Source organism: Myxocyprinus asiaticus, chromosome 32 (assembly GCF_019703515.2).
Source record: "Myxocyprinus asiaticus isolate MX2 ecotype Aquarium Trade chromosome 32, UBuf_Myxa_2, whole genome shotgun sequence".
Classification (NCBI taxonomy): Eukaryota; Metazoa; Chordata; class Actinopteri; order Cypriniformes; family Catostomidae; genus Myxocyprinus; species Myxocyprinus asiaticus.
This window is the reverse complement of record NC_059375.1, coordinates 39214047-39240555: the sequence shown is the minus strand read 5'-3', so window position 1 is coordinate 39240555 and position 26509 is coordinate 39214047. Positions and strand designations below refer to the sequence as shown.

Genomic DNA, 26509 nt, shown 5'->3' with positions numbered 1-26509 from the left:
TCTAAGTACAAAATGTTTTCACAACATTTCACAATATTGCATTTTGGTTGCAGTTAAGTCACAGTAAATTGTTGTAAAATCTTTCTTAAAACCGCACCTAAATTAAAGGATTGTTCCGGGTTCAATATAAGTTAAGTTCAATTGACAGTATTTTTGGCGTAATGTTGACATTTTATTTTTGTTTTAAATAAATGAGGGACTACATTTTTTATGGTAATCAACATTATAAATAATTAAACTGTCGCTTGAGCTTAATTTATATTGAACCCAGAACATTCCTTTAAAAAAATGAGGTGCAGTTTATTTATTTTGATGGCAAAAAAAATAAATAAAAATAAAAATAAAAGATCTGTACAAAGTATGATTTTGAGAAAGATTACATTTTAGTTGCAAATACAGTACGTCATAATTTTATGAAAAATAATAATAATTTAATAAAAAGTTTTGCAAATAGAGTACAATTATTAACTTTAATTTGTTTTAAAATGTCGATACAGCTTATTTATATACTATATATATATATATATAAAACATTTGTGGAACATTATGTTTAAGTTTCAAAGTATGGTATCTGTAAATCTATAAATCTATAAATTTTAATAAAATATTTCAAAAATAAAGTGAAAATACTTTAATATATTTTTCCCCCATAGAACATAGTTTTTTTATGACCAAATTAAAACTTGCAAAGCTTACAAACCATTAACTTCCATGTTTAACCTTTCAGATAAATTATATTTTAGATGCACATACATATTAATTTTATAAAAACCAAAATAAAAAGTTTGAAAATGTAGTAAAATTACTAACTTTAAGTAGTTTTAAAATGTCAATTAAACTTTTTTACTACTACTACAAAAAAAAAAAAAAAAAAAAAAAAAAAAAAGAAGTGCAACGTTTGTGGAACATTATGTTCAAAGTATAGTATCTGTAAATCTATAAATCTGTAAATTTTAATAAAACATTTCAAAAATAAAGTAAAAATACTTTTTTTCTCCATAGAACATAGAGTTTTTATGACCTAATTAAAATTCACAAAGCTTACAAACCATTAACTTCAATGTTTAACTTATCAGAGAAATTATTTTTTAGATTCACATACATCTATAAAACCAAAATGAAAAGTTTTGAAAATGTTGTTAAATACTATAAGTAGACAAAATGTCAATACAGCATTTTTTTACTACAAAAACAAAAACAGACTAACTTTTGTGGAATGTTTTGTTTACTGTAAATCTACTGTAAATTTGGATATTTAAAAATAAAATACTTTTTCTTACATAGAACATATTATTTTGACCAAAATACAACCATGCCACATTACAACATTTGCTGAAAGTTTTGTTCAGATTTATTTTTAAAACTTGTAAAGTTCACAAGTTCACAAACCGTTAACTTTAATGTTCAATGGCAAAGCTGTGCCAACAGGGAATTTACCACGACTGCTAAACTTTTCACTTAAGTAAATTGTGATATATTATTTAAACCTTGTAAACAGAGGAGGCTTTTTGTATGGCTGCACACAAGACATAAATGTAATCTGCGGAGTGGACGCAGCATTAAAGCGTTATCACAAACTTTTTTGCAACTTAGTTTTTACAAGTTTTTACACATTTTATAACATTGTGCCAGCTGGGTTATTTCTACAAGAATGCATTTCTTGCAAACCTCTCTTTCCAAGCATGCTAAGTTGAAAGTGAAAGAAAAAAAGATTACAAAGACTATATCTGACAAACAAGAATGAAAAAACGGTGGCATTTGCATAACCAAAGGCATTTGCAACTACAATTCACCAATTAGGACATCAGAAGCTTTGTGAGCAAGCAGATCCTCATTATGAAGCCAAGAACCACACCAAGTGGGTTATACAAAACAATGCAAAGCAGGTTGGTTTTAACTTATGCCATATGCAAGAGAGTTTTTTTGTACAGTCTGGTAAATAAAGTTTAGTTCTCATCAAACCAAGCAAGTAAAGTTTGTACACTGCCAGATGAACAGGCCAGAGGGTCTTCTGTGGGACAGTTTTAGATGGGCGACCCCTGGGGATATTGATCCATATTTTTCCAAGAGCACAAGGACACTAATGAAATCTTTTTGAGAGGCATTCTTACCTGTGTGAGGTGCCGTCAGAAATGGGAGTTTGATGGGTGAGAGTGAGAGCAGGTGGAGAGGGTGAGCGGAGGAGACGGATGGTCCCTGTGTCACGTCAGACTCCATCGCCATCATAGCTGCTGCTGCAAGTGCAATCCGTTTAGAACTTCCTACTCGCTTGATGGACATGGGACAGCCTGGGATAGAGAGATAGATAGATAGATAGATAGATAGATAGATAGATAGATAGATAGATAGATAGCGAATGAGAGAGGAAAGGCCTGAAGTTTTGAGATCTCACAAAATATTATGGCTTTCAAAATATGACCATGTGTAATCTCCCTTCATATAATTCTAATCCAACAAAATGAGAAGTCAACATGAAATGGCACTTGCATCCAATTTTATAGAGTCCCTTAAAGGACAGGGCTGGAATTTCTGAAATTTACCATGGTTTTACAACATTAACCATATTTATAATAATAATTAATAATAATGTATAATAATTAATAATTTTCTTTATTTATCACACATTATACATTTGCACATATACAGTGAAATTCTTCTTTTTCACATATCCTAGCTAGGCTGGGGTCAGAGTGCAGGGTCAGCCATGATATGGCACCCCTGGAGCAGATAGGGTCAAGGGCCTTGCTCAAGGGCCCAACAGTGGCATCTTAGCGGTGCTGGGGCTTGAACCCCCAACCTTCTGATCAGTAACCAAGAGCCTTAACCGCTGAGCTACCACTGCCCTACCATGATTTTATCCATGATATTCATTGTGAAACTAAAGTGATAATACAGGAAAACTAAAAATATGGTAATAAAAATAATAATTTTGAGCTTATTATGGTTTTACTTTAAAAATATCCTAGTTTAATTGTGGTTACTGTAGTAAAACCATGAATTTACTATATATAATCAAGACAGTTCCATATTTTTATTTTCTTTTTATTTATTTTTTTTATTTTTATTTATTTTATTTTTTTTGGCTGAAACATGGTTTAACTATAGTAATATTGTAGTAACTATGAAAAGTAACCATGTTTATTTGGCAGAAACCATGGTTTTAATACAGTATACTGTATCCATATAGTAACCTTGGTTTTACTATGGATTAACCATGGTTAATCTTGGGGTTACTGTGGTTTTACCATGGTATTTCTAGTAAAACCATAATAACCACAAAATCATGATTTGTATTACCATAGTTTTTGTTTTCCTGAATTATTACTATGGTTTAAGTATGAATATCAATGTTAAAATATGGTTACTGTAGTAAAACCATGTAAAAAAAAAAAAAAAAAAAAATTTTGTGAGGGAATGCAAACTATTGCAAGGGAACGCAAAACTATTAAAAAAAAAAAAAAAAACACCCCCTAAGAGGCTCTGTAGATTTTATCTGAAATTGACTGAATCGTGAAAAGTGGGCAGAATGCACTATACCAGAATGGAGGCCTGATTGCACATTTTAAGTATAATGAGGAGGACTAATTCCCTCCTGATACATCACCGGCACCCACCTTTAAGAATGCTTTTTGATCAGGATGTTGAGGGTAAAGTTCAAATTCATCCTTGAGAACACATTAACATATGGTAACACTTCTATTGAAAATCTATTGTTGTTTGCTTTTATTGTTGTAACCTTTATTTCATTAACATTAGCTGGCATTAAATTGCTTTGTAAACGATTTTAGAAAGGCTGCATTACCTATAACAGTATAACTAAATATGTATTCTGCTATTGGTTGACGTCATTGCCGTCAGCCAAGCTAAGTATGAAAGTAATGTCGTAAAGTTAGTTTGTTAAGAGATTACGGAGACATTTGTTTTTCTTCTTTGGACTAATGTGCTCCGAATTGTGTACAGTAAGACCAGTAACATGCTTTACCTACTGGTATGAATGTAAATAAGGTACATTTTTATTTCATGTTGACTTAAAAATCCATACTGCATGTGAGGAATAGAAATGACTGCAAAAAGCGATAAAACACAGATTCACCGATTTTTGTGCATCAGTGGAGATCTGAAATATGTGCATTCTTCCCAACGGATGCCGCGCGTAGGCGTGGCTTTGTTCTTGGGTTTAATATGCTGCCAAACATGCTTTCACGGGTTTTTGCCTTTGTTTTTCAACAGAGTGTTACGCTACTTTATCATATTTGCACACAGACACACTCCCACACACATCAATATACACACAAGCATCTACTATATGTATATTAGTGATCAAGCCACATTTTATAACTGCAAAACACACATTAGAGTAGCTGGGTCAGTCCCGTTATTCAGTGCCTTTTGAAATGTGTAATAAAAAAAATAAAATAAAAAAAATGCTTGTGCTTAAGTTAAGGAAGTATTTTTATAAATGGTTACGCCAGACATTCAGAAATATGCTCTGGTCAAGCTCAGGCATTTAAATGTTATTAGTTTACATTACCTTGAAGACAATTATTATAGTTTTTTAGGCATATTTTAATTTCTTGCATTTTATCAAACACAATGGATTGTTTTAGAGTGAGACAAATCAATTAAAATACAATAAAACAGCATACATTTGAAAAAAAAATCTATGTATAATACTTGGTAATACTGATGTTTGCGCTGTTATTTTCCCACCAATATGATGTCATTCCTGGAGCATTTTGGAACTGCCTTTTGTTTTGTTTAAAAGTAATAAAGCAAAAGACTAGCAGATTGGAGGGATCCTAAGAAAACCTTTAATACATTTTACTTGATGGTTAGACCACTTGACATTTTTAAAGTCATTAAATCTTTTTTTATTATTATTATTATTATTATTATTATTTATTTATTTTTTTGATTTTTATTCTGTAGAACATGCTATACTATTTTATTTTATTTTATTTTATTTATTTTTTATGTATGAAACCAACATGGACACAAAGAATACATTTGATTTACATTTATGCATTTGTCAGACACTTTTATCCAAAGTGACTTGCAGTGCACTTATTACAGGGACAACCTGGAGTTAATTGCCTTGCTCAAGAACACAATGGTGGTGGTTGTGGGGATCGAACCGGCCACCTTCTGTTTACCAGTTCTGTGCTTTAGCAAAAATGTGTGAAAAATGTGTGACACATGTGAAATATGTGTTGCATATATGTACAAGTATATGACTTTTTATATCAGTGAAAGCCATACAGTACATGAACATAGATATTATTTATGTATGTTTTTCACATGTTTTGCTATATGTCAAATGCCTGTGTCATCTACATTGCTTTCAGGGACTGCCGCCCCTGAGTGAGGGAAATACTATTTAGCGGAACCTTTAAGAGATATTTGGAGTGAGAATGCGGGTGTTTTCTCCACACTGAGCAGCTCAAACACTTTATGTATTGGCACTAAGTGGGTGGATCACAGCCAAGCAGAACAGTTATCATGCACATACACTGCACTGAAAATCAGGCCACAGAGGAATATATCATGTGGAACTGTTCCGGTAAAGTGACTATACGAAAGGTCATATTTGTGAAGAATATAGCTGTTCAGTTTGTAGTCCTAAAACCTGGAAGAGCATTTTTGATCGATGGGTTCCCTTGGGAATTTTCATTAGGTTTTTAGAATAGTGATTTTCAAAGTATTAGTAAAATTAGGTCTATGGTTAACATGACTTGTAGAGACATTTATGTTTTGTTCTACAACATACATTACACACGACCATACCTCAAACGTGAATTTTGAAGTTGCATGGCCCAAAAGGTACCATGGTACTACCATATAATTTGGACATGTACCATATAGAACCATGGTATTCTTGGAAGTACCTTGGTGTACCATCACTTACAAAAGGTACCATGGTACTACCATGTTTTTGGAGACTTTACCGTGTTACTAAAATATTTTTTGGACATGTACCAGATAATACCATGGTATTCTTGGAAGTACCTTAGAGTACCAACATTTACAAAATATATAATGGTACAACCATGGTTTTTGGACACTTTACCATGGTAATACCATGGTTTGATTTGGACTTGTACTATAGAATACCATGGAATTCTTGGACATACCTTGGTGTACCATAATTTATAAAAAGTACCATGGTACTACAGTGGTTTTTTGGACACTTTATCATGGTGCTACCATGGTTTTTGGCCATGTACCATATAGTACCATGGTATTCTTGGATGTACCTTCTTGTACCATAATTTATAAAAACAAATAAAAAGTACTATGGTACTACAATGTTTTTTGGACACTTTATCATGGTACTACCATGGTTTTTGGCCATGTACCAAATAATACCATGGTATTCTTGGATGTACTTTTGAGTACCATCAATTACAAAAAGTACCATGGTACTACCAGGTTTTGGACACTTTACCATGGTACTAAAATGTTTTTTGGACATGTACCATATGGTACCATAGTATTCTTGGAAATACCTTGGAGTATCATCACTTACAAAAAGTAACTTGGTATTTAGATGGTTTTTGGGCACGTTACCATGGTACTACAATGGTTTCTGGACACTTAACCATTTTTCTACCATGTTTTTTGGACATGTTCCATATAGTACCATGCTATTCTTAAAAGTACCTTGGAGTATCATCACTTACAAAATGTACCATGGTACTATGATGTTTTTTTTTTTTTTTTTTTTTTTTTTTTACACTTTATCATGGTACTACCTTGGGTTTTGAACACGTTCCATATAGTACCATGGTATTCTTGGAAGAACTTTGGAGTACTATCACTTACAAAATGTACATGGTACTACGATGATTTTTTGGACACTTTATCATCGAACTACAATGTTTTTTTTTTTTTTTATTTGTTTTTTTTTTTTTGTTTGTTTTTTTGTACATGCACCTTGGTAGTATCACATTCATTTATTTTTTTAGTATCTTGTATTACCATTTAAATATCATGATACATGAATTTCAGTACCATGGTATTACCATGTGATACATTACTGTAGAGTGTTATTATGTGTAGGGTTGGGGAGGTGGAGGAATGCCGAAAGGATTGTTGCGGGGAAAGGTAAGCAGCGGCTAATATATTCTTCAGTTAATTGCCAGATTAGATGGGCAGGCTCCTCCTGAACCTTCGTTTAATAATCCATTTAAAAAGTAACCCATTGTGAATTTGCTTTCCGTGTTGGCCTGCAAATTGACATCATGACAGAACAGCTCTATGCTCTATCATCTGACAGAAGAAGCAAAGGGTATGGGGACTTGGGATTAAACATTACTCACCTTGTAATGTTTAACCGATTTACTAATATATCTTGAGAGTGAAACACCTAGTGGTTGGAGATGCTGTGGCAGGCGCATAGATTGCGTAAGCAATACATTTTTTATCAGGAAGCACTCTCTGTAGATATGACATGAAATAGACACCTTGAATTATACATCCACTGGGGACTTCTATTGAGCGGCAGCACATCACATAACTTCATCAGGGGTAAGTCCTCAAAAGTAACACACTCTTGAAAAAAGCACTTTTCATGTATATATATATATAAATAAATAACTTTTTTTTCTTGACACTTCTTGACAGGTTTGACAAAGAGAGATAAACACTATAAAAACTACAGTGGCCAATGGCTGCAGCAGTGAGGCCATTCTCTTGACCTTTGGGGAGCATTATTGCTGTGCTGCTAAGATGCATCCCCAGGGTTAGGTTTAGGGGTAGGGGTAGGGTTAGGGTTAGGGGATAGAATCTATAGTTCGTACAGTATAAAAATCATTATGTCTATGGAGAGTCCTCATAATGATAGCTGCACCAACATGTGTGTGTGTGTGTGTGTGTGTGTGTGTGTGTGTGTGTGTGTGTGTGTGTGTGTGTGTGTGTGTGCTTGTGCTTGTGCTTGTGTTTGAGAATGACATGCTTGTTCTGTATCAGGGGGTTTTATTTCAGAGAAATTGAGCAGAACGGATTCAGGCCAAGACAAGGGTAAATGCAGTGAGATCCCTCAGCAATTTGGAGCTGTCCATCCTGCTGTGGTGCTGAAAGGGAATTGTGATTGCATTTATAAAACTTTTCTTTCCTTTTTTTTTTTTTTTTTTTTCCTTTGGGAACTTTTAGCCATGTATATTTCTAGAAAGTAAAATTCTTTTCAAACATTTTCACACACTTTTATTTAATTGGTCTACTAACAATGTCCGACAGTGTGTGTACATGCATCACGGGAGATTAGTGTCCTTTATATATTTTTTTCTTTTTTTATTTTTTTAAAGTCATGAAAATTCTCACCACATTGTCATTCTTTATTCTGTTTAATACAGTTCTGTGGTGGAAATGACGGTGATGGAAATTACATTTACTTTTTTGAGATAAAATCGCCGACTCTTTTGTATTGCTAAGGCTAATTTCATAGCTAACATTTGATGTATCTTAAATACAAACAATTAAATAATATTTTCAGACTTTTGGCATAATTTTGCAAAAGTACAGCTTGATTGGAAATGACACTCATTAAAAATATTCTCCTCACAACTGATATTTACCTTGATTTTTTTTTTCTGCAACTGTCCCTTGTCTCATCTGCAATCTCAAGCATGCTCTTTACTGACACAATTATTAACTTGATTAACAAGTACACTAACTTTCGAAAAAAAGAAAAAAAAAGTATATTTATATATGTATATATATACTTTATATATATATATATATATATATATATATATATATATATATATATATATATATATATATATATATATATATATATACACTGGGGGCAAATTTGTTTCTGTGTGACAGTCGTAATTTTTGGAAAATCTATAGAAATAATTTTACACATTAAATATTGAAATAGTTTATGTTCATTTTGCTCTTTTTTTAACATTATAATAGTTTAAAAAATTCAATAATTTGCATTTTTATCATGCGTTTTTATAATTTAATATTGAAAGTGTGGGTGTGGGGCAAGGCTAAAACAGTCAAATCGAAAAAAGAAAAAAAAAGAAAGAAAAAAAAATGCTTCATAAAATGCTTTTGAAAATAACAAAAAAACTAAATGATTAATGCCCTGTAAAAAGTTTCCAAGTCAGTTTTATAGTGCACTAATAACTTTTTTAATTTGTCATCTTGGACTTAAACTGATACCTAGCAGTGTGGATGCAGCATCATTTAAACAGGATAGTCTTCATTTTACAATGGCATTGTAAAAAAATCACTATTCACAGTCAGATAATCATTTGAATGCAAGAGTGAAAGTGTCCTATAACAGCGATTAAGCTAGTAGTACTTGCCTGGTCATGTGATCCTAACATGGTGGCCCCCATGAGGGGACCCTCACCATGTAGGAGAAAACAGCTTTTATAAGGCTACTAATTTGACTGGAGTCTTCTTCTCATATAAATGGACATATATATATATATATATATATATATCCAGATAGCACATGTACATCACCCAGATGTCTATATGATGTGTGTTTACATCTGAAAGACTAATTATTTAGGTTGTTTGCTCATCTGCAATACGTCTATAAGACCTTTCCTTTTGGATGTCAATAAGACTTTCGGCAGATGTTTTTGAGAAGTTTATGATTAAGAATGTTTGTAAATCTAATCTTTTTAAGATGTTTAGCAGATGTTAATTAGTATGCAATGCTTTCCATATGAAATGCTCTTAAACAGACATTTAGGAGATGTACTTGTGCTATCTGGGATGTTTAAAATTTACTATTTATTTATTTAGGTGTAAAACTTTTTAAATGAGGGAAAAATTATAATGCACCTTTAATGTGATCTGCATATAACAAAAAGAAAAAAAAAAGAAAATTACATAAAATTGCCCTGAGTTGAAGAAACACCCACTTATGTGTGCTTCAAACTACACTGGCATCACCTTGATTCACAGAGGCTCTGTAGCTCTAAACCTAGTAAGCTATCTACCAAGACAGAATTTTACCAAAAAGCACTGCAGAGACTGCAAACCATATTGTTACGCAAGTATGTTACATTCTCAACATTTCCGCAAGGGGCGCTATAGTGGACATTAGCATAAACAATAGCCAGTTATCTGTTTCTGTATGGTCAACTTAAGCAATACCTTTTGGATTCCGATGAGCTGGGCCTAAATGAAAATTGTATTTATTTATTTATTTTTTACCAAAGTTGATTCTATATATGCTTCACATAAAATTATCGATAAAAATATTTAAACCTAATTAAGAATGTACTGTTTATCCCAATAATTGTGTGTGCTTAGCACTTCATGCATCATCATTTTGCTAATGGACAACTCTATTGAAATCAGTTGTTTAGTCTTGCAAATTGAGTGTTCCAAATCAGACAGGAAGGCAGCTAACTTTGTTTTGGAACAGAGCTTGTGTATCTGTCTCCTCATTTACCTGCATAATAAACCACTTCAGGCCATCTCCCTGGAAAGTTGTTTTTGTGCTGAATTATGGTATCTCTCTTCCTGGGCTCTTCCTTTTACACAAAGGCTGGATAATAATGCTGACCACCTTTGTTTGTTGTAAAAGTGGATCAATGCCAGCAAAATAAAAAAGTAGACTTTCAAAGTAATCTATGATTGAGCTAAAAAAATACTGTAGTTGGGAACAAATTTCACCAGAACCATAGGCCATGATCGGACAGAACATTTGATAATATGTAAGAACTGTCATTATTTATCACTTTATTATAGATGTACATATTACAAACATTTCATACCCACACAAAAAACATAATGTTTTGTATTAACAGATAAAATAGATTGCAATTATGTTTGGTGCTTTGAATGAAGCCCAAATTTACCTAAACTCAGCAAAAAAAGAAACGTCATGGTTACTTTCGTAACCTCCGTTCCCTGATGGAGGGAATGAGACGTTGTGTCGATGTAGTGACACTAGGGGTCACTCTTGGGAGCCCCAAACACCTCTGATCTTTTTTAAAAGGCCAATGAGAATTGGCGAGTGGAATTTGCATGCCACTCCCCCGGACATACGGTATAAAAGGAGCTGGTATGCAACCACTCATTCAGGTTTTGTGCTGAGGAGCCGAGATAAGGTCCCGGCCATTTCAGCAGGTAGTTCAGCATTGTGGCAAGAGGGACACAACGTCTCGTTCCCTCCATCAGGGAACGGAGGTTACGAAAGTAACCATGACGTTCCCTATCTGTCACTCACTCGACGTTGTGTCAATGTAGTGACACTAGGGGTCCCTATACAAAACGCCACAACTAACTGAACTGTGTTACGTGAAGTGGTGGTGTGTGATGGGCAGACTGCTGTGTGCCTCATAGCCAGCGCACCAGGCCATCACGTAACCTCCCCCAACATTCTTTATGAGCGTCGAACAGTCCTTCAGGAACAAGTCGACTGCCCAACAAATAGGTGGACAGGCTAGCCAAGCCAAGGCCTCTTTTTCTTCTCTTTTCTCCACAAAAAGAGTGGAATTTGTTAACTGATTGGAAGCCCGAAGTGTCTACGTCAGGGGGATGTCACTCCCAAGGGGAAGACACCGTGGAGACCACACCCTGCCCAAAAAAGGGGGGGGGGGGTGTATTTTGAGTGGAAATACGTCACATGGACTTTACCAAGCCTTGTCAGAAGTATGTCACATGGAGAGGTCCCATGGTAGATCCTACCCAAAGGGGGAGGAGTTTCTACAAAGCATGGCGACAGGGAGTAGAGGGGCCCCTGCCCAAGGAAAACACAGTTTACCGACAGGGAAATGATTTTGTGGAAAATATCACATGGGTTTGCCTTCGGGGAACCAGTGCATGTGGAGCACCTATCTCAGTACAGGGCCTCATTAGCGCACTTACTGAGCTGGCAGTGAGTTTCTCCGCAAACTCGACTGCCACAGGGCTAAGGAGGAAAGTCATCCAGGGATCACAGTCTGTGAACACTACTGGGAGTTAAGAGCGCATGTCTTCCCCTCAAGTGATGGGAAAGGCACTATACGCAAGTGGTACACCTGGCCAGTTGTCCTGGAACTTACCTGCTAGTGCCTGCCACTACTTGGAGTAGACCGGCTCAACCCGGAGATTGTAGAGCCTCGCAAAGGTGTTGGGTGCTGCCCAGCCCGCTGCTCTGCAGATGTCTGCCAAAGAGAGATCAGAGAGATCCCATGGGGGGACGAGGCATGGTCTAGAGGGGTTCAACCTCCTAGCGCCTCTCAGGAACCTGATGATCTAGTCGTGCTTCCCCAAGTACTTACCATCTACCGCATCGTGATGAGCCGAAATAGCAGCTACATACACCTTCAAGGTGGAGGGGGACAGCTGCCCCACCAACCTCTCCTGCAGGAAGGAAAGCACCAATCCGACTGCGCATCTCTGGGGGTCTTCGTGTCGGGAAGAACACCACTTAGCGAACAGACGCCACTTCAAGGCATACAGGCGCCTCGTAGAGGGAGCCCTAGCCTGAGTGATCGTGTCTACCACCGCGGGCGATAGGCCACTTAAGTCCTCCGCGTCCTGTCCAAGGGCCAAACATAGAGATTCCAGAGGTCTGGTCGTGGGTGCTAGATGATGCCCCATCCCTGAGAAAGAAGGTCCTTCCTCGGGGGAATTCGCCAGGGAGGGTTGTCACGAGGAGCGTGAGATCCAAGAACCATGTCTGGGTGGGCCTGTAGGGTGCTACTAGGATGACTTGCTCCCAGTCCTCCCTGACCTTGCACTGGGTCTGTGCAAGTAGGCTCACTGGGGGAAACACATACTTGCATAGTACGGGGGGCCAGCTGTGTGCCAACATGTCTATATTGAGAGGTGCCTCGGTCAGGGCGTACTAAAGCGGGCAGTGGGAGGATTCCCGGGAAGCAAACAGGTCTACCTGTGCTCGACCGAATCGACTCCAAATCAGCTGGACCACCTGAGGGTGGAGTCTCCACTCTGCCCTGAGAGTAACCTGACGTGACAGTACGTCCGCTGCGGTGTTGAGGTTGCCCGGGATGTGAGTGGCTTGTAGCGACTTGAGGCGCTGCTGACTCCAGAGGAGGAGACGGCGGGCGAGTTGTGACATGCAATGAGAGTGTAGACCACCTTGGCGGTTGATTTATGCTACCGTTGCTGTGTTGTCCGTCTGAACCAACACATGCTTACCCTGGATCAACGGTCGAAACCTCCGCAGAACGAGCAGTACTGCCAACAACTCTAGGCAGTTGATGTGCCAACGCAGCCGCAGGCCAGTCCAGGAGCTGGCAGCTGTGTGCCTGTTGCATACGGCGCCCCAGCCCATCTTGGAGGCATCTGTTGTAACCACGACGTGCCTGGAGACCTGCTCTAGGGGAACCCCTGCCCGAAGAAATACCAGGTTGGTCCAAGACTGAAGAGGCGGCGACAGACCGGCATGATGGTCATGCGATGTGTCCCGTGGCACCATGCCCATCTCAGGACTCGAGTCCGAAGCCAGTGGTGAAGCGGGTCTCATATGCATCATCCCAAGTGGTGTGGCTGCCGCTGAGGATGCCATATGCCCCAGGAGCCTCTGAAAGTGTTTCAGTGGAACCAATGTTCTCTGTCTGAACGCCTTCAGATAGTTCAGCACCGACTGTGCACGCTCGTTCGTGAGGCTCGATGTCATCAAGACTGAGTCCAACTCCAAACCGAGAAAAGAGATGCTCTGAACCGGGGAGAGCTTGCTCTTTTCCCAGTTGACCTGAAGCCCCAATCGGCTGAGGTGCCGAAGCACGCGGTCCCTGTGTACACACAGTAACTCTTGAGAGTGAGCTAGGATCAGCCAGTCATCGAGAGGGGTAAGGGCTGCCTCCGTGACCGCAAGGGGACAGGGACAGGCCGAAGGGCAGGACCTTGTACTGGTACACCTGCCCTTCGAAGGCAAAACGCAGGAAGGGTCTGTGTCGAGGTAAGACCGAGATGTGGAAGTATGCGTCATTCAGGTCTACCGCCGCGAACCAATCTTGATGCCGGACGCTTGGTAGAATGCGCTTTTGCATCAGCATCTTGAACGGGAGTCTGTGCAAAGCCCGGTTCAGTACTCGCAGGTCCAGGATTGGTCGCAACCCACCGCCTTTCTTTGGTATGATGAAATAAGGGCTGTAGAACCATTTCTTCATCTCGGCTGGAGGGACAGGCTCTATCGTGCCCTTGCGCAGAAGGGTAGCGATCTCCGCACGCAAGGTAGCGGCGTTCTCTCACTGAAGTGAGGCGGATGCCGCTGAACCTGGGCGGGCTCCTGGTGAACTGAATCGCATAGCCGAGTCGGATGGTCCGGACCAGCCATCGCGACGGGTTGGAAAGCGCGAGCCACGCGTCCAAACTCCGGGCAAGGGGGACCAAGGGAATGATCATGTCGGACGTACCAGCGGGTGGGGCCTCGCGGTGGGGCGGAGCTCGAGGTGCCACGTCGAGGGGATCCGAGCCCCATGGCCGTGCTGAGTCCAGGGACATCAAAGCACTTACCTGGCTCCTGCTGCCCACCAGCTGGGCGCACAGGGGCGGGGGGAGGGTTCCACTCTAGCCCGAGACTCGCGGCCACCCAGGAAAATATGTCCATAATTTCTGCATGAGCCTGGGACTGGGTGACCATTCCCAAAGGAGGAAGCCCAGTCGAAGCCTCTGCATCTGACTGGACGAGCCCACTCTCCAGTGCTGTGCTCGATAACTCATCCTCTTCCCGGGCTCTGAATGAGGGGTTGAACTCACCCTGAGACGAGCTGGCGATCTTGTCCGAGCGCGCGACCAGGCCAAGTGAGCGTACTGGGGAATGGGAGGTCCATGGGGGGATGCCCAGCGAAAGTGGTCCCACTGAGGTCCCCAAATTGCCCCCATTGCTAACCGGCATGGCCTCATACCCATAGGTAGAAGGACCGAGGCGGAGAGCCGCTGGGTTGGCTTGCTTTCTTACGAATGCAAGCCGCAACCGCAACGTTGCCATGGTCATGTTCTCACAACGAGGACATGATCCATCCACGCACGATGTCTCCACATGGGCAGCGCCCAGACACGTAAGACAGCGATCGTGGCCGTCGGAAACGGGGAGATAAAGACCGCAACCAGGAATAACACACAAACGGAAAGGCATCTTTAAAAAGACGTTCCGTGTGCCACTCTTTCAGAAAAAAAAATATACTCTTTTAGAATATACTCTTTTAAATGTTCTGGCAAAGTACCTAGGGGTGTTCTCTGCAAACCACAGATGCAGAGGGGGAGAAGCCGCTGAAATGCGCCGTTAGAGCCAGCAGAGAGAGGTGAATGAACTCGCCGGATGAATTCAGCTCAATGAATAGAACCGCTTGGCACTGAAGAGAAAATCTGAATGAGTGGTTGCATACCAGCTCCTTTTATACCCGTATGTCTGGGGGAGTGGCATGCAAATTCCACTTGCCAATTCTCATTGGCCTTTTAAAAAAGATCAGAGGTGTTTGGGGCTCCCAAGAGTGACCCCTAGTGTCACTACATCGACAACGTCGAGTGAGTGACAAATAGGGAATGTCCCTTTTTCAGGACACTGTATTTTAAAGATAATTTTTTTAGAACTCCAAATAACTTTACAGATCTTTATTGTTACTTTATTGTTACGTCAATGTTTTCCATGCTTGATCAATGAACCATAAATAATTAATGAACATGCACCTGTGGAACAGTTGTTAAGACACTAACAGCTTACAGATGGTAGGCAATTAAGGTCACAATTATAAAAACTTAGGACACTAAAGAGACCTTTCTTCTGACTCTGAAAAACACCAAAAGAAAGATGCCCAGGGTCCCTGCTCATCTGCGTGAACGTGCCTTAGGCATGCTGCATGGAGGCATGAGGACTGCAGATGTGGCCAGGGCAATAAATTGCAATGTCTGTACTGTGAGACGCCTAAGACAGTGCTACAGGGAGACAGGAAGGACAGCTGATCATCCTCGCAGTGGCAGACCACGTGTAACAACACCTGCACAGGATCGGTACATCCGAATATCACACCTGCGGGACAGGTACAGGATGGCAACAACAACTGCCCAAGTTACACAAGGAATGCACAATCCCTCCATTAGTGCTCAGACTGTCCGCAATAGGCTGAGAGAGGCTGGACTGAGGGCTTGTAGGCCTGTTGTAAGGCAGGTCCTTACCAGACATCACCAGCAACAATGTCGCCTATGGGCACAGACCCACCTTCGCTGGACTAGACAGGACTGGCAAAAAGTGCTCTTCACTGACGAGTCGTGGTTTTGTCTCACCAGGGGTGATGGTCGGACTCGAGTTTATCGTCGAAGGAATGAGCGTTACACCTAGGCCTGTACTCTGGAGTGGGATCGATTTGGAGGTGGAGGGTCCATCATGGTCTGGGGTGGTGCGTCACAGCATCATCAGACTGAGCTTGTTGTCTTTACAGGCAATCTCAATGCTGTGCGTTACAAGGAAGACATCCTCCTCCCTCATGTGGTACCCTTCCTGCAGGCTCATCCTGACATGACCCTACAGCATGACAACGCCACCAGCCACACTGCTCATTCTGTGCATGATTTCCTGCAAGACAGGAATGTCAGTGTTCTGCCATGGTCAGCGAAGAGCCTGGATCTCAATCCTATTGAGCATGTCTGGGACCTGTTGGATCGGAGGGTGAGGGCTAGGGCCATTCCCCTCAGAAATGTCCAGGAACTTGCAAGCGCCTTGGTGGAAGAGTGGGGTAACATCTCACAGCAAGAACTGATAAATCTGTTGCAATCCATGAGGAGCAGATGCACTGCAGTACTTAATGCAGCTGGTGGCCACACCAGATACTGACTGTTACTTCAGTTGTGATTCAGTTGTGATCCTTTGTTCAGGGACACATTATTAGTCACGTGTCTGTGAAACTTGTTCAGTTTATGTCTTAGTAGTTGAATCTTTTTATGTTCATACAAATATTTACACATGTTAAGTTTGCTGAAAATAAAAGCAGTTGGAAGTGAGAAGACGTTTCTTTTTTTTGTTTTTTTTTGCTGAGTTTATATAAGTTCCTTTAAAGAAAAGTTGACCTCCATCAAAGTCATAGTTTAATTTGCACACTGGAATACACTAATAAAAGTCTGGAGTTTCACAGTGTATAATTAATATTCACACATAGTCTGCCTTGAAAGTGTGTCAGACAGATCAATGCTTCTTCTTTCAAATGTGGGAAAGCATCCTGTTTGAACAAGTTCAAGCCATATGTTAAGACTGCACAAGGCTGTTAGCACTTTCCTTTCCTTTCCTTTCCTTTCCTTTCCTTTCCCTGTCCTTTATAATTTCCTTCCCTTTACATTTTCTTTTTCCTCTTCTTTTTCTTTAATTTTCCTCTCCTCTCCTTGCCTCGTGTTACATCTCCCCTTTCCTTTCCTGTCATTCCTGTTTTCTTTTTCTTCCTTTTCATTTTTTACATTACCTTCTCTTTACATTTCCTTTCCCTTTCCTCTTTTCTTTTTTCCTCTTCTTTTTCTTTCATTTCCCTCTACTCTCATTTTCATTTCCTTCCCTTCCATTCCTTTCCTTTACTTTCCTTTCCTTTCCTTTGTCCTTTCCTTTTTTCTTATCATTTTCCCCTTTCCTTTTCCTGTCCTTTATCAATTCCTTTCCTTCACATTTTCCTTTTTGTCTTCCTCTCCTCTCCTAACCTTTCTTTTCCTTTAATTTCCTTTCCTTTCATTTTTCCTTCATTTCTTCTTCCTTGTGTTCTCTTTCCTATTTCCTCTTTCTTTTTTCATTTCCTTCTCTCTACATTTCCTTGCCCTTTCTTCTTTCCTTTCCTTTTTCTTTCTCTTTTGTTTCCTTTCCTTTCCATTTTCCTTTTTCCTCTTCCTTTCTTTAATTTTCCTTTCTTCTCCTTTCCTGTTTTTCATTTCCTTTAATTTTGTCCTTTTTTCCCTTTCCTTTTTCTTCTTTGTCTCCCTTTTCCTTTCCTGTCATTTCCCTTCTCCTTCTGTCACGGCTCTGGTGAGTTTGCCAGTTTATTCTGTGTGTTTTGTTATTTTCTCTCCCTCATGTTTCGCAGGCGAAGCCGGCATGCATGATCAGTGTTTCCCTGGGAACATGGCACTAATTAGTGTGCTAGCAACACCTGGTTTTCCTCTAATTCACTCTCTACTTAAACCCTTTGTGTTCTCAGTATCTTTGCTAGATTATTGTTTGATGTGAAGTACCTTACCTCACTCTCTCTGCCTAGTTGGTCCTGTCTCGAGTATCTGTTTGGTTGCCCATCTCTGCCAGCATGCCGGGAGTGTGGTTACCTTCCAGCTTGCTGTACGCTTGTTCTCTGCACTCGCAAATCATCAACGGAGGATTCCTCAACTCTGCCCACATGTCGGGAATGTGATTACCTTCAAATCTGCTGCCCATTATTCTCTGAACCTCACTGCGCTTCTATGGAGGATTCCTATGGATCTGCTCCTGACTTCCACAACGCACACACTCGCTACGAACACAGTCTTCACAGATCTGGCCATTGTGCGATTACGGTGCACACTCATTCACAAGACTCCTTCCCTCTACTGCAGCTGGTGCCGGGATCTCCAGTCTTCGCCAGCACAGTTAACATTATCATTTATTGTAAATAACTCCTTTGAACTGTTCCTCTGCTTTTGGGTCCCTTTGTCTCACTCTCGCTCTCTGACAGAATAATCTAGCCAAGTATGGACCCAATGGAGGAATCTACTCTTCGCTCCGCTCTCTCTCAGTAGGGAGCCCTGCTGGGACATCAGCAGGATCAAATCTCCGCATCTGTCCGGGCTCTGGAGATGATAGCGTCGCAGCTCGCAGAGCTCACCTCAGTTGGTCAAAAATTCTGCCCACCTCCTGATGCTGGTCCCCCTCAGTAAGCACCCTCACTGGCTCCAGTGGTTACCCACATCCCTGGGCATTCAGAGGCTTGTATCCATCCTCCAAACCCTAATTCAGGTGAGGCAGGATCCATTTGTCATTTTTACGGAATTTTTACTTTTAGGTGACCAACTTCTTTAACACATTTTAACATAAGTAGCTTCTTTAGGTGTTACCTTTTAATGAGGGGAAAAGTGCACCTTTAAAATCAAGCAAAGTATAATACCAAACATCAGCACTCTGAATGAAAAAAAACAAAACACCAATGTGTCTCCAACAACACCACATCTTGTTTTAACAAAGGCAGCTACTGTGAGAGCCTCACCAATTTATCTAGAGAATATGTCGTGCTGCTAATAAAGTAAGCTGTTACCTAAGGGAAAAGCTCTTAAACTGCTGCTGACCTGTGCCAATGTGTTTGCAGACATTGAGAATTTTCCTGCGGGAAGAAAGTGTGACTGTGAGGACACAAATTGGACTTCCTCACAGTCTCAGATACTGAAAATGGCACACACCCTCTGGCACCAATTACTGCCTCTGCTAACGCTTATCAACGGCTCGAGCCCATGAAAATGACTTTGAATGAACAACTTTTGAGTCTTCCAATACCACTCAAGCAGGACCTGATTTCTGGACACGGCTGAAATGTACTTCTGAAGTCTGAAATTTTTCGCGAATGCATTGTTGTGCATAGGGTATATACTGTAACTCACACTGAGGTGCATTCCAAAATGGTTTGATCCATTTTGCCCTTTTGTTGTCAAAGTTGAGGACAAAGATCAAGTAGATTTAGTAATAGGCATCTTGCCTGTGAACTTAAGAAAACAGGGAACAGACAGGAGAAAATTTGTTTTTCTTGTTTCAGATGAGGGGTGGACCAATAGTGGAATTTGCCGATACCGATAACTAAGGTTGTGAAAAAGGCTAACAACTGATAAATCTGCCAATATTTTTTACATTTGATTTAAAAAAAAAAATTCAAAACAGTTCTTAGTCTTTTCTTACTGTAACGGGCACAGACATAAAGGCTACAAAAGTCCAAAATGAATAAAATACCAGATGCAGTTTATTGTTCAACCAAAATCATGTTACATGCCCAATCTTACGCCAAATATGCATAAGCCGACAATTTGTAAGATCATGTAAACGGCTTAAACAGTTTCCTTTATTTGGGTAAGGTCATAAACGGTTTAAGCAAAAACCATTTGGCCATTACCCCGATTTCCCATTGTATATAAACACATTTACCAATAAAATATTAAAGTTTTTTCCTTTATTTGTTGGTGCTCTCATACAGGTACTGTACATTACCTCCATGGCATGTAAGAATATAATAATATGTATAATGTACTTTGTTTCAAATCTATACATAGATTTTTAAGCAGCAGGCATTGAGGTAAATACAGTGTTCAGGATACATCTTAAAAATATCAGTTGCAAAAACTGATCTGCATCTATATTAGCATGCAGTATTATTATTATTATTTTTTTTATTTTATTTTTCAGAATTTATATCTTTTGACGAAAATGTCCTTTAAATTTAGTTAAAATTTCATCATGTCATATGTTAATAGTTTTTGTCAGTTTTACTGGTAACACTTTATAATATGGTTTTATTTGTTAATGTTAGATTAAAACATTCATTAACATGAAATAACAATAAACAGAACAGTACTTTTAAAGCATTTATTAATATTGGTTAATGTCAACAAATTTCAACATATAGTAACACATTTAAAAAAAAATGTTTTATATGTTAACATTAGTTAATGCACTATGAACTAACATGAACTAACAATGAACAATTGTATTTTTATTAAATAACATTAACAAAGATTAATAAATGTTGTAAAACATATATTGTTCATTGTTAGTTCATGATACCTAATGCATTAACTAATGTTAATGAATGGAACCTTATCATAAGTCATATGGATTACTTTTAGTGTAGTTTAATGATAATTATTTGTCCTTTTAGGAGCTTTACAGATGTGGTCACAACAAACAGTTGATGTATAATGAGCTTCTTGAAGATTCTTAAAAAATTCCCCTTTGTGTTCCACCAAAATATAACAGCTTGCAGGTTTGGAACAGGGAGATTTTCCATTAAAGTCTAATGTGCTACTGTATACACTACTGGTCTAAAGTTTTGAAACACTTGACCGAAATGTTTCCATGATCTTAAAAATCTTTTGATCTGAAGGTGTATGCTTAAATGTTTTAAATTAGTTTTGTAGACAAAAATATAATTGTGCCACCATATTGATTTATTTCATTATAAATCTAAAATGTAATAATAAAAAAAAAAAAAAGTTTTTGAAATTGATGACTTGGACCAAATAATAAAGCAAAGCAGCCAATAAGTGCCCAGAATATAGATGGGAACTCCTTCAATACTGTTTAAAAAGCATCCCAGGGTGATACCTCAAGAAGTTGGTTGAGAAAATGTCAAGAGTACATTTCTGAAAATTCTTGGCAAAGGGTGACTACTTTGAAGATGCTAAAATATAACAAAGTTTTTATTTATTTTGGATTTTGTTTAGTCACAACATAATTCCCATAGTTCCATTTATGTTATTCCATAGTGTTAATGACTTTACTATTATTCTAAAATGTGAAAATAAATAAATATATATATATATATATATATATATATATATATATATATATATATATATTTTTTTTTTTTTTTTTTTTTTTTTTTTTTTCACATTTAAAGAATGAGTAAGTGTTTAAAAACTTTTGACCGGTAGTGTATATGCACAGTTGGATACGGACATATAACAACTCTAATTGGTGTTTAAAGACAATTCTAATGTTGAGTTTGAGTATGATTCATCAGTCTGATCTGCTGTAAAGTTGAGGTGAGTGAGTGACCTATTCACAAGAGCTTCATTATGGTTCTATGTGCATTATACCGTTATGGCACACATATACATTGCAGGTTGAAGATACTCAAACTGGGCTACTCCTTTACCTCAGAAGAGAGTCTGAACCTCAGAGAGAGAGAGAGAGATACTAGTATCCAGGGTGCTATATCTGTAACAACTGTCACAAGCTGAAGGAAAAAAGCATTTTTCAAATATTTTTACTAAATTACTATTCAAAACCCACCAGTAAGTGTTCCATTGTTAAAATGTATAGTGCCCATGACTCACCCTCCTCTACACACACACTCTTTCTCTTTCTTTCTTTGTCAGACTAAACTCTTTTGCTTTTTGTGTTGCCTTTTCTTGCCTGTTTGAACTCACTAGAAAGAACTGACTGTGAGGGATATTAGACAAAACTGGGTGGACTGAACACACACACACACACACACACACACACACACACACACACACACATGCTCTTAGTGAGCTGCCTAGGCAGCATTTTAAGGCATCACAGGCGGGCTAGATTTGAAATATCCCTTCTTTTGGCCAAATTCAAAGTGTTGTTGATTATTATTTGGAATGTAATGCTAGCCTACTGTGCAATGTGTATTCAACCTATGCAATGCCACTGAAAACCAAAGTGACTCATTTCAGAGAAAAACTTATTAGAATAACTTAACTGCATAAGTGTGCACACCCTTTTATAATTGGGTATGTGGCTGTGTTCAGAATCAACCAATCATCAAACTCATGTGAAATAGTACACGCCTGTCTTCTGTGACTCTGATTAACTCCAAATAAATATCAGCTGTAGGATTTTCCTGACATCTTCTTGGTTGCATGCTACTACAAGAGCCATGGGCCACAAAGAGCTTACAAAGCATCAACAGGATCTCATTGTTGAAAGCAGCCACAGCCCATGCATTTTAAGTCTAGGCCTTTAGTGTGATTCATGCCACTAAGAAAACACAGTTTCACAATGAATAAGATGCCATATGCCCATCATACATTACGTGGCAGTCAACTAATAATACCAATTGACATTTTAAAAACACATCCACACACGAAAGCCAGAACCAAGGAGACCTAATACCAAGAAAAAGCTCTTAAATAATATTTGCAATTTGAATTTTGCTTGCAATAAATTTTGTTTCATCAGGGTACACGGTTACTTTTCAAAACTTGATCCAACACTGAATGCTCAAGCAGCCTAATTTTCACTTAGAAAACTCCTGATGTTGCTATAACAGTGCAAAAAGCACTTACCAATTTGCTTGAAGTGAAAATAATTCCTCCTTTCCTGTTTAATTAAGCAATCGCACGATCATGCAGAACAGCTCAGGTTTTTAAATCCATAAGGATCTCTTTCTCAATGGTGATGACAGCCGAATCATGAACAAGATCTCGGGCTCTTCACTTTCAAATTATGTACATCAGTTAAAGTGTGATTGCGTCACTCAAGGCCAGCTAGAAGGCCTGGACTGGGACACATATCATAAAGACTACACCCACAAGAACAAATAAATCATGATGAATCTGACAATCTGATTTTGATGCCTATTCACTTACACTGTTGGGGGATTCTGCAGAAATTCTGAAGGCCTGACAGGGTGGAGCTCAGGCGCACATGCTGCTTCGGCTAAGGAGCATGGCTTTGGGCATGCGATTTGTGAAACAGTTGTCACACTTTGCCTTTAAGCATCGAGGAATAAATTCTGATTGGATAATTTTGTTTGTTATTTGCTATTCATTTGTAGATTAATGGAAAGCAATTGAAAATACAGTACATAGGCAAAAAGGTCAATGAGAATGAAAGGATGAAAAAATATTTATTTATTAGGCATGTTACGCCAGCAGAGAAGACTTTGCTGGTCCTGAGAAATCACCACTAGTTGAAAGGTATCACTCAGGTGAGGTCTACAAAAAATGTTCCAAGGCATTAGATATACCATAGACACAGTTAAGACAGTCATCAACAAGTGGAGAAAGTATGGCACAACAGTGACATTATCAACAACAGGACGTCCCTCCAAAACTGATAAGAAGAGAAAACTGGTCAGGGAGGCTGTCAAGAGGCCTACAGCAACATTAAAGGAGCTGCATCTCTTTCTGGCAAGTACTGGTTGCTCCCTACATGTGACAACTATCTCCCGTATTCTTCATCTGTCTGGGCTATGGGGCAGGGTGGCAAGACCAAGACTTTTCTGACAAAAACAAAAACATCCAAGCCCAGCAAAAACCTATATCCAGTGTCCCAAAACCATATGGAAAAATGTGTTATGGTCTGATGAGACCAAGATTGAACTTTTTGCCCAAAATTGTAAAAGGTATGTTTGGCACTAAAACAACACAGCACATCAGCAAAAGAACACCATAACCACGGTGAAGCATGGTGGTGGCAGCATCATGCTTTGGGGCTGCTTTTCTTCAGCTGGAACTGGGGCTTTAGTGAAGGTGGAGGGAATCAAAAATAGCTACAAGTACCAGTCAATTTTGCCACAGAACCTTCTGGCATCTGCTAGAAAGCTGAAAATGAAGAGATCTTTCACCACAACAATGATTCATAGCACACATCCAAATCAACAAAAGAATGGCTTCAGCAAAAAAAGATTAATGTTTTGGAATGGCCCAGCCAGAGCCCAGAACTGAATTCTATAGATAATCTGTGTGTGTGTGTGGGGGGGGGGGGGTTGACCTGAAGAGGGCCATACACAGGAGATGCCCTCGCAATTTGACAGATCTGGAACATTTTTGCAAAGAAGAGTGGGGAAATATTCCCAAGTCAAGATGTGCCAAGCTAATAGACTCTTATCCAAACAGACTGACTGCTGTAATAAAATCAAAGGGTGCTTCAACTAAGTATTAGTTCAGGTATGTGCACACTTATGCAGTTAGGTTATTCTAAGTTTTTTATTTATTTTTCTCTGAAATGTGTCACGTTGGTTTTCAGTGGCATTGCATGTAATTTTTACATTAAAGGTGACATTTTTTTTATATGATTTATTTTTTTATTTTATTTTTTACATCACAAAAACCTGCTGTTTTAACAGGGGTGTGTAGACTTTTTATATCCACTGTATGTATAACGCCCAATAAAAATACTCTACTCAGTAATATTTACAGTACTTTGAATTTTCTTTGTAAACATCACTTGTCTCATATTTCATCTCAAGCATGCTCTTCACTAACACGTTTGTCATTTTGGTTAACAAGTACACTTTTGAAAAAAATCTTTATTTGGGGCAAAATTGTTTGGTGTGGTGAAAATGACACTGTAAAGAGGAGGCGAGAAGCAGCTTTCCTGGTTCAGGTAAGGATTTATTTTCACTTTGCAGCACAATTGCAGTCTCAGCGTCTTTGCATTATTCACTAAGTTGAACTATAATCACACACCGCTTCACCAAAATAAAACTCTCATCATTTGTAATAACAAAACTCTTGCTTCTTGTTCGGGTCTGTGGTGCCCAGGCTCTCTCTCTTTTCTACTTGCAGTGTGGCTCTATTTATGCCGCTCTCCCCGTGCTCACTGAAATTAGAGTCAGGTGTTAGACATAATTTAGCTCAGGTGTAAGCGCCCTTACCGCTTTCTCTCTTTCCGGAGAGATGCTTGACCACGCCCCCGCTGCCACAGACACCAAATTACATGTCATAATTTTTGGACGATAAAGTATATATCATTTTTTTTTTTACCCACCATAAATATTAAGATTGGTTGATGTTTATTTCACTCTTTGTTTAAGGTATCATAGTTGTAAAAATTTAATTTAGTTTTAAAAATTTAATTTCTATTTTTATAATGCCTTTTTTAGTTTAATTTTAAAAGTCTGGGTCTGGGAAAGGCTAAAACAGTCAAATCTATACATTAAAGGCTTTTGAAAAGTACCATAAATAAATGATAACGGCCTGTTAATTTATAAGATTGTGTAAAAATGTGTTGTTACTTGTTCAGTGTTACTTGTTGTCTAATGTTATTTGTTCAGTCTGTAGTATAGTGATTTTTTGCCAAAAGTAGTAAGTCATCCGGATATTACATGCACAAAGAAATGTTGCATACTAAAAATTACATATTATATATTGCATAAATGGTAAGAATAGTATAGTCAGGGCCATCCAAAGCAAAGGGCGGGGCCCATGGCATGATCAAATGTGGAGGACCTGATGCGACCGCACCGGTTGCATTGCCCTAAGGACAGCCCTTAGTATAGTAGTAAGGCATTCGGAACACAGCTGTTTTTCAATGTTTCAAACTCTTAAAAGGTTCAAGTTGAAGTGTAAGAAATACAGCTTTGTCTTGTTGAAGAGTTTTAAATTCATATTATATTCACTGACTCTTATCAATAGTATAAACACTTCAGTGCCTTCACTTTATTCTCAAGCACACTTGAAGTCTCGAATTTGTAAAGGCACAACAACCACAAAGGTCAAATCTTTACTGTCAGTTCAGCCTTAGTCTAGGAGATCTTGTGTTGAATCTATGCTGCTATGATATTCCATTCACTTCCTCTCATTATAGTCTTTGAAATCTGAAAGACAGAGAAGTCTCTACAGGAGTGAACTTTAATCTCTCAAGGACTAATCCTTGAACGCACATTAGTGCATCTGCTATCTAATTCATCAGCCTACCTGAAAGTGTCTGCGGATAAAGGCTTATGATCAGGAGGATAGAGCATAAGTGTAGCACACTTGCTCGCTGCTGGAGGGGAAGAGATTTTGGAATTAAATGTAGTGCTATCTGATACACCGCTAAATTGTCGATGAATCTCTGGTTTGTTTTCAATTTTAGCTTGTTCAATGTGGGTAATTTTATCTTGGGAGAATACTATCAATT

At 38.8% G+C, this 26509-nt stretch overlaps 1 protein-coding gene across 1 annotated transcript in view; it reads right to left on the bottom strand.

The window, feature by feature from the left end:
- Positions 1-26509, bottom strand: part of LOC127423643 (transcription elongation regulator 1-like protein) — a 130925-nt gene that overhangs the window by 93421 nt on the left and 10995 nt on the right. Inside the window, exon 5 of the mRNA XM_051668145.1 lies at positions 2112-2288. Within this exon, the coding sequence (XP_051524105.1) occupies positions 2112-2288 (177 nt within the window). The remainder of the gene's footprint in view (positions 1-2111; positions 2289-26509) is intronic.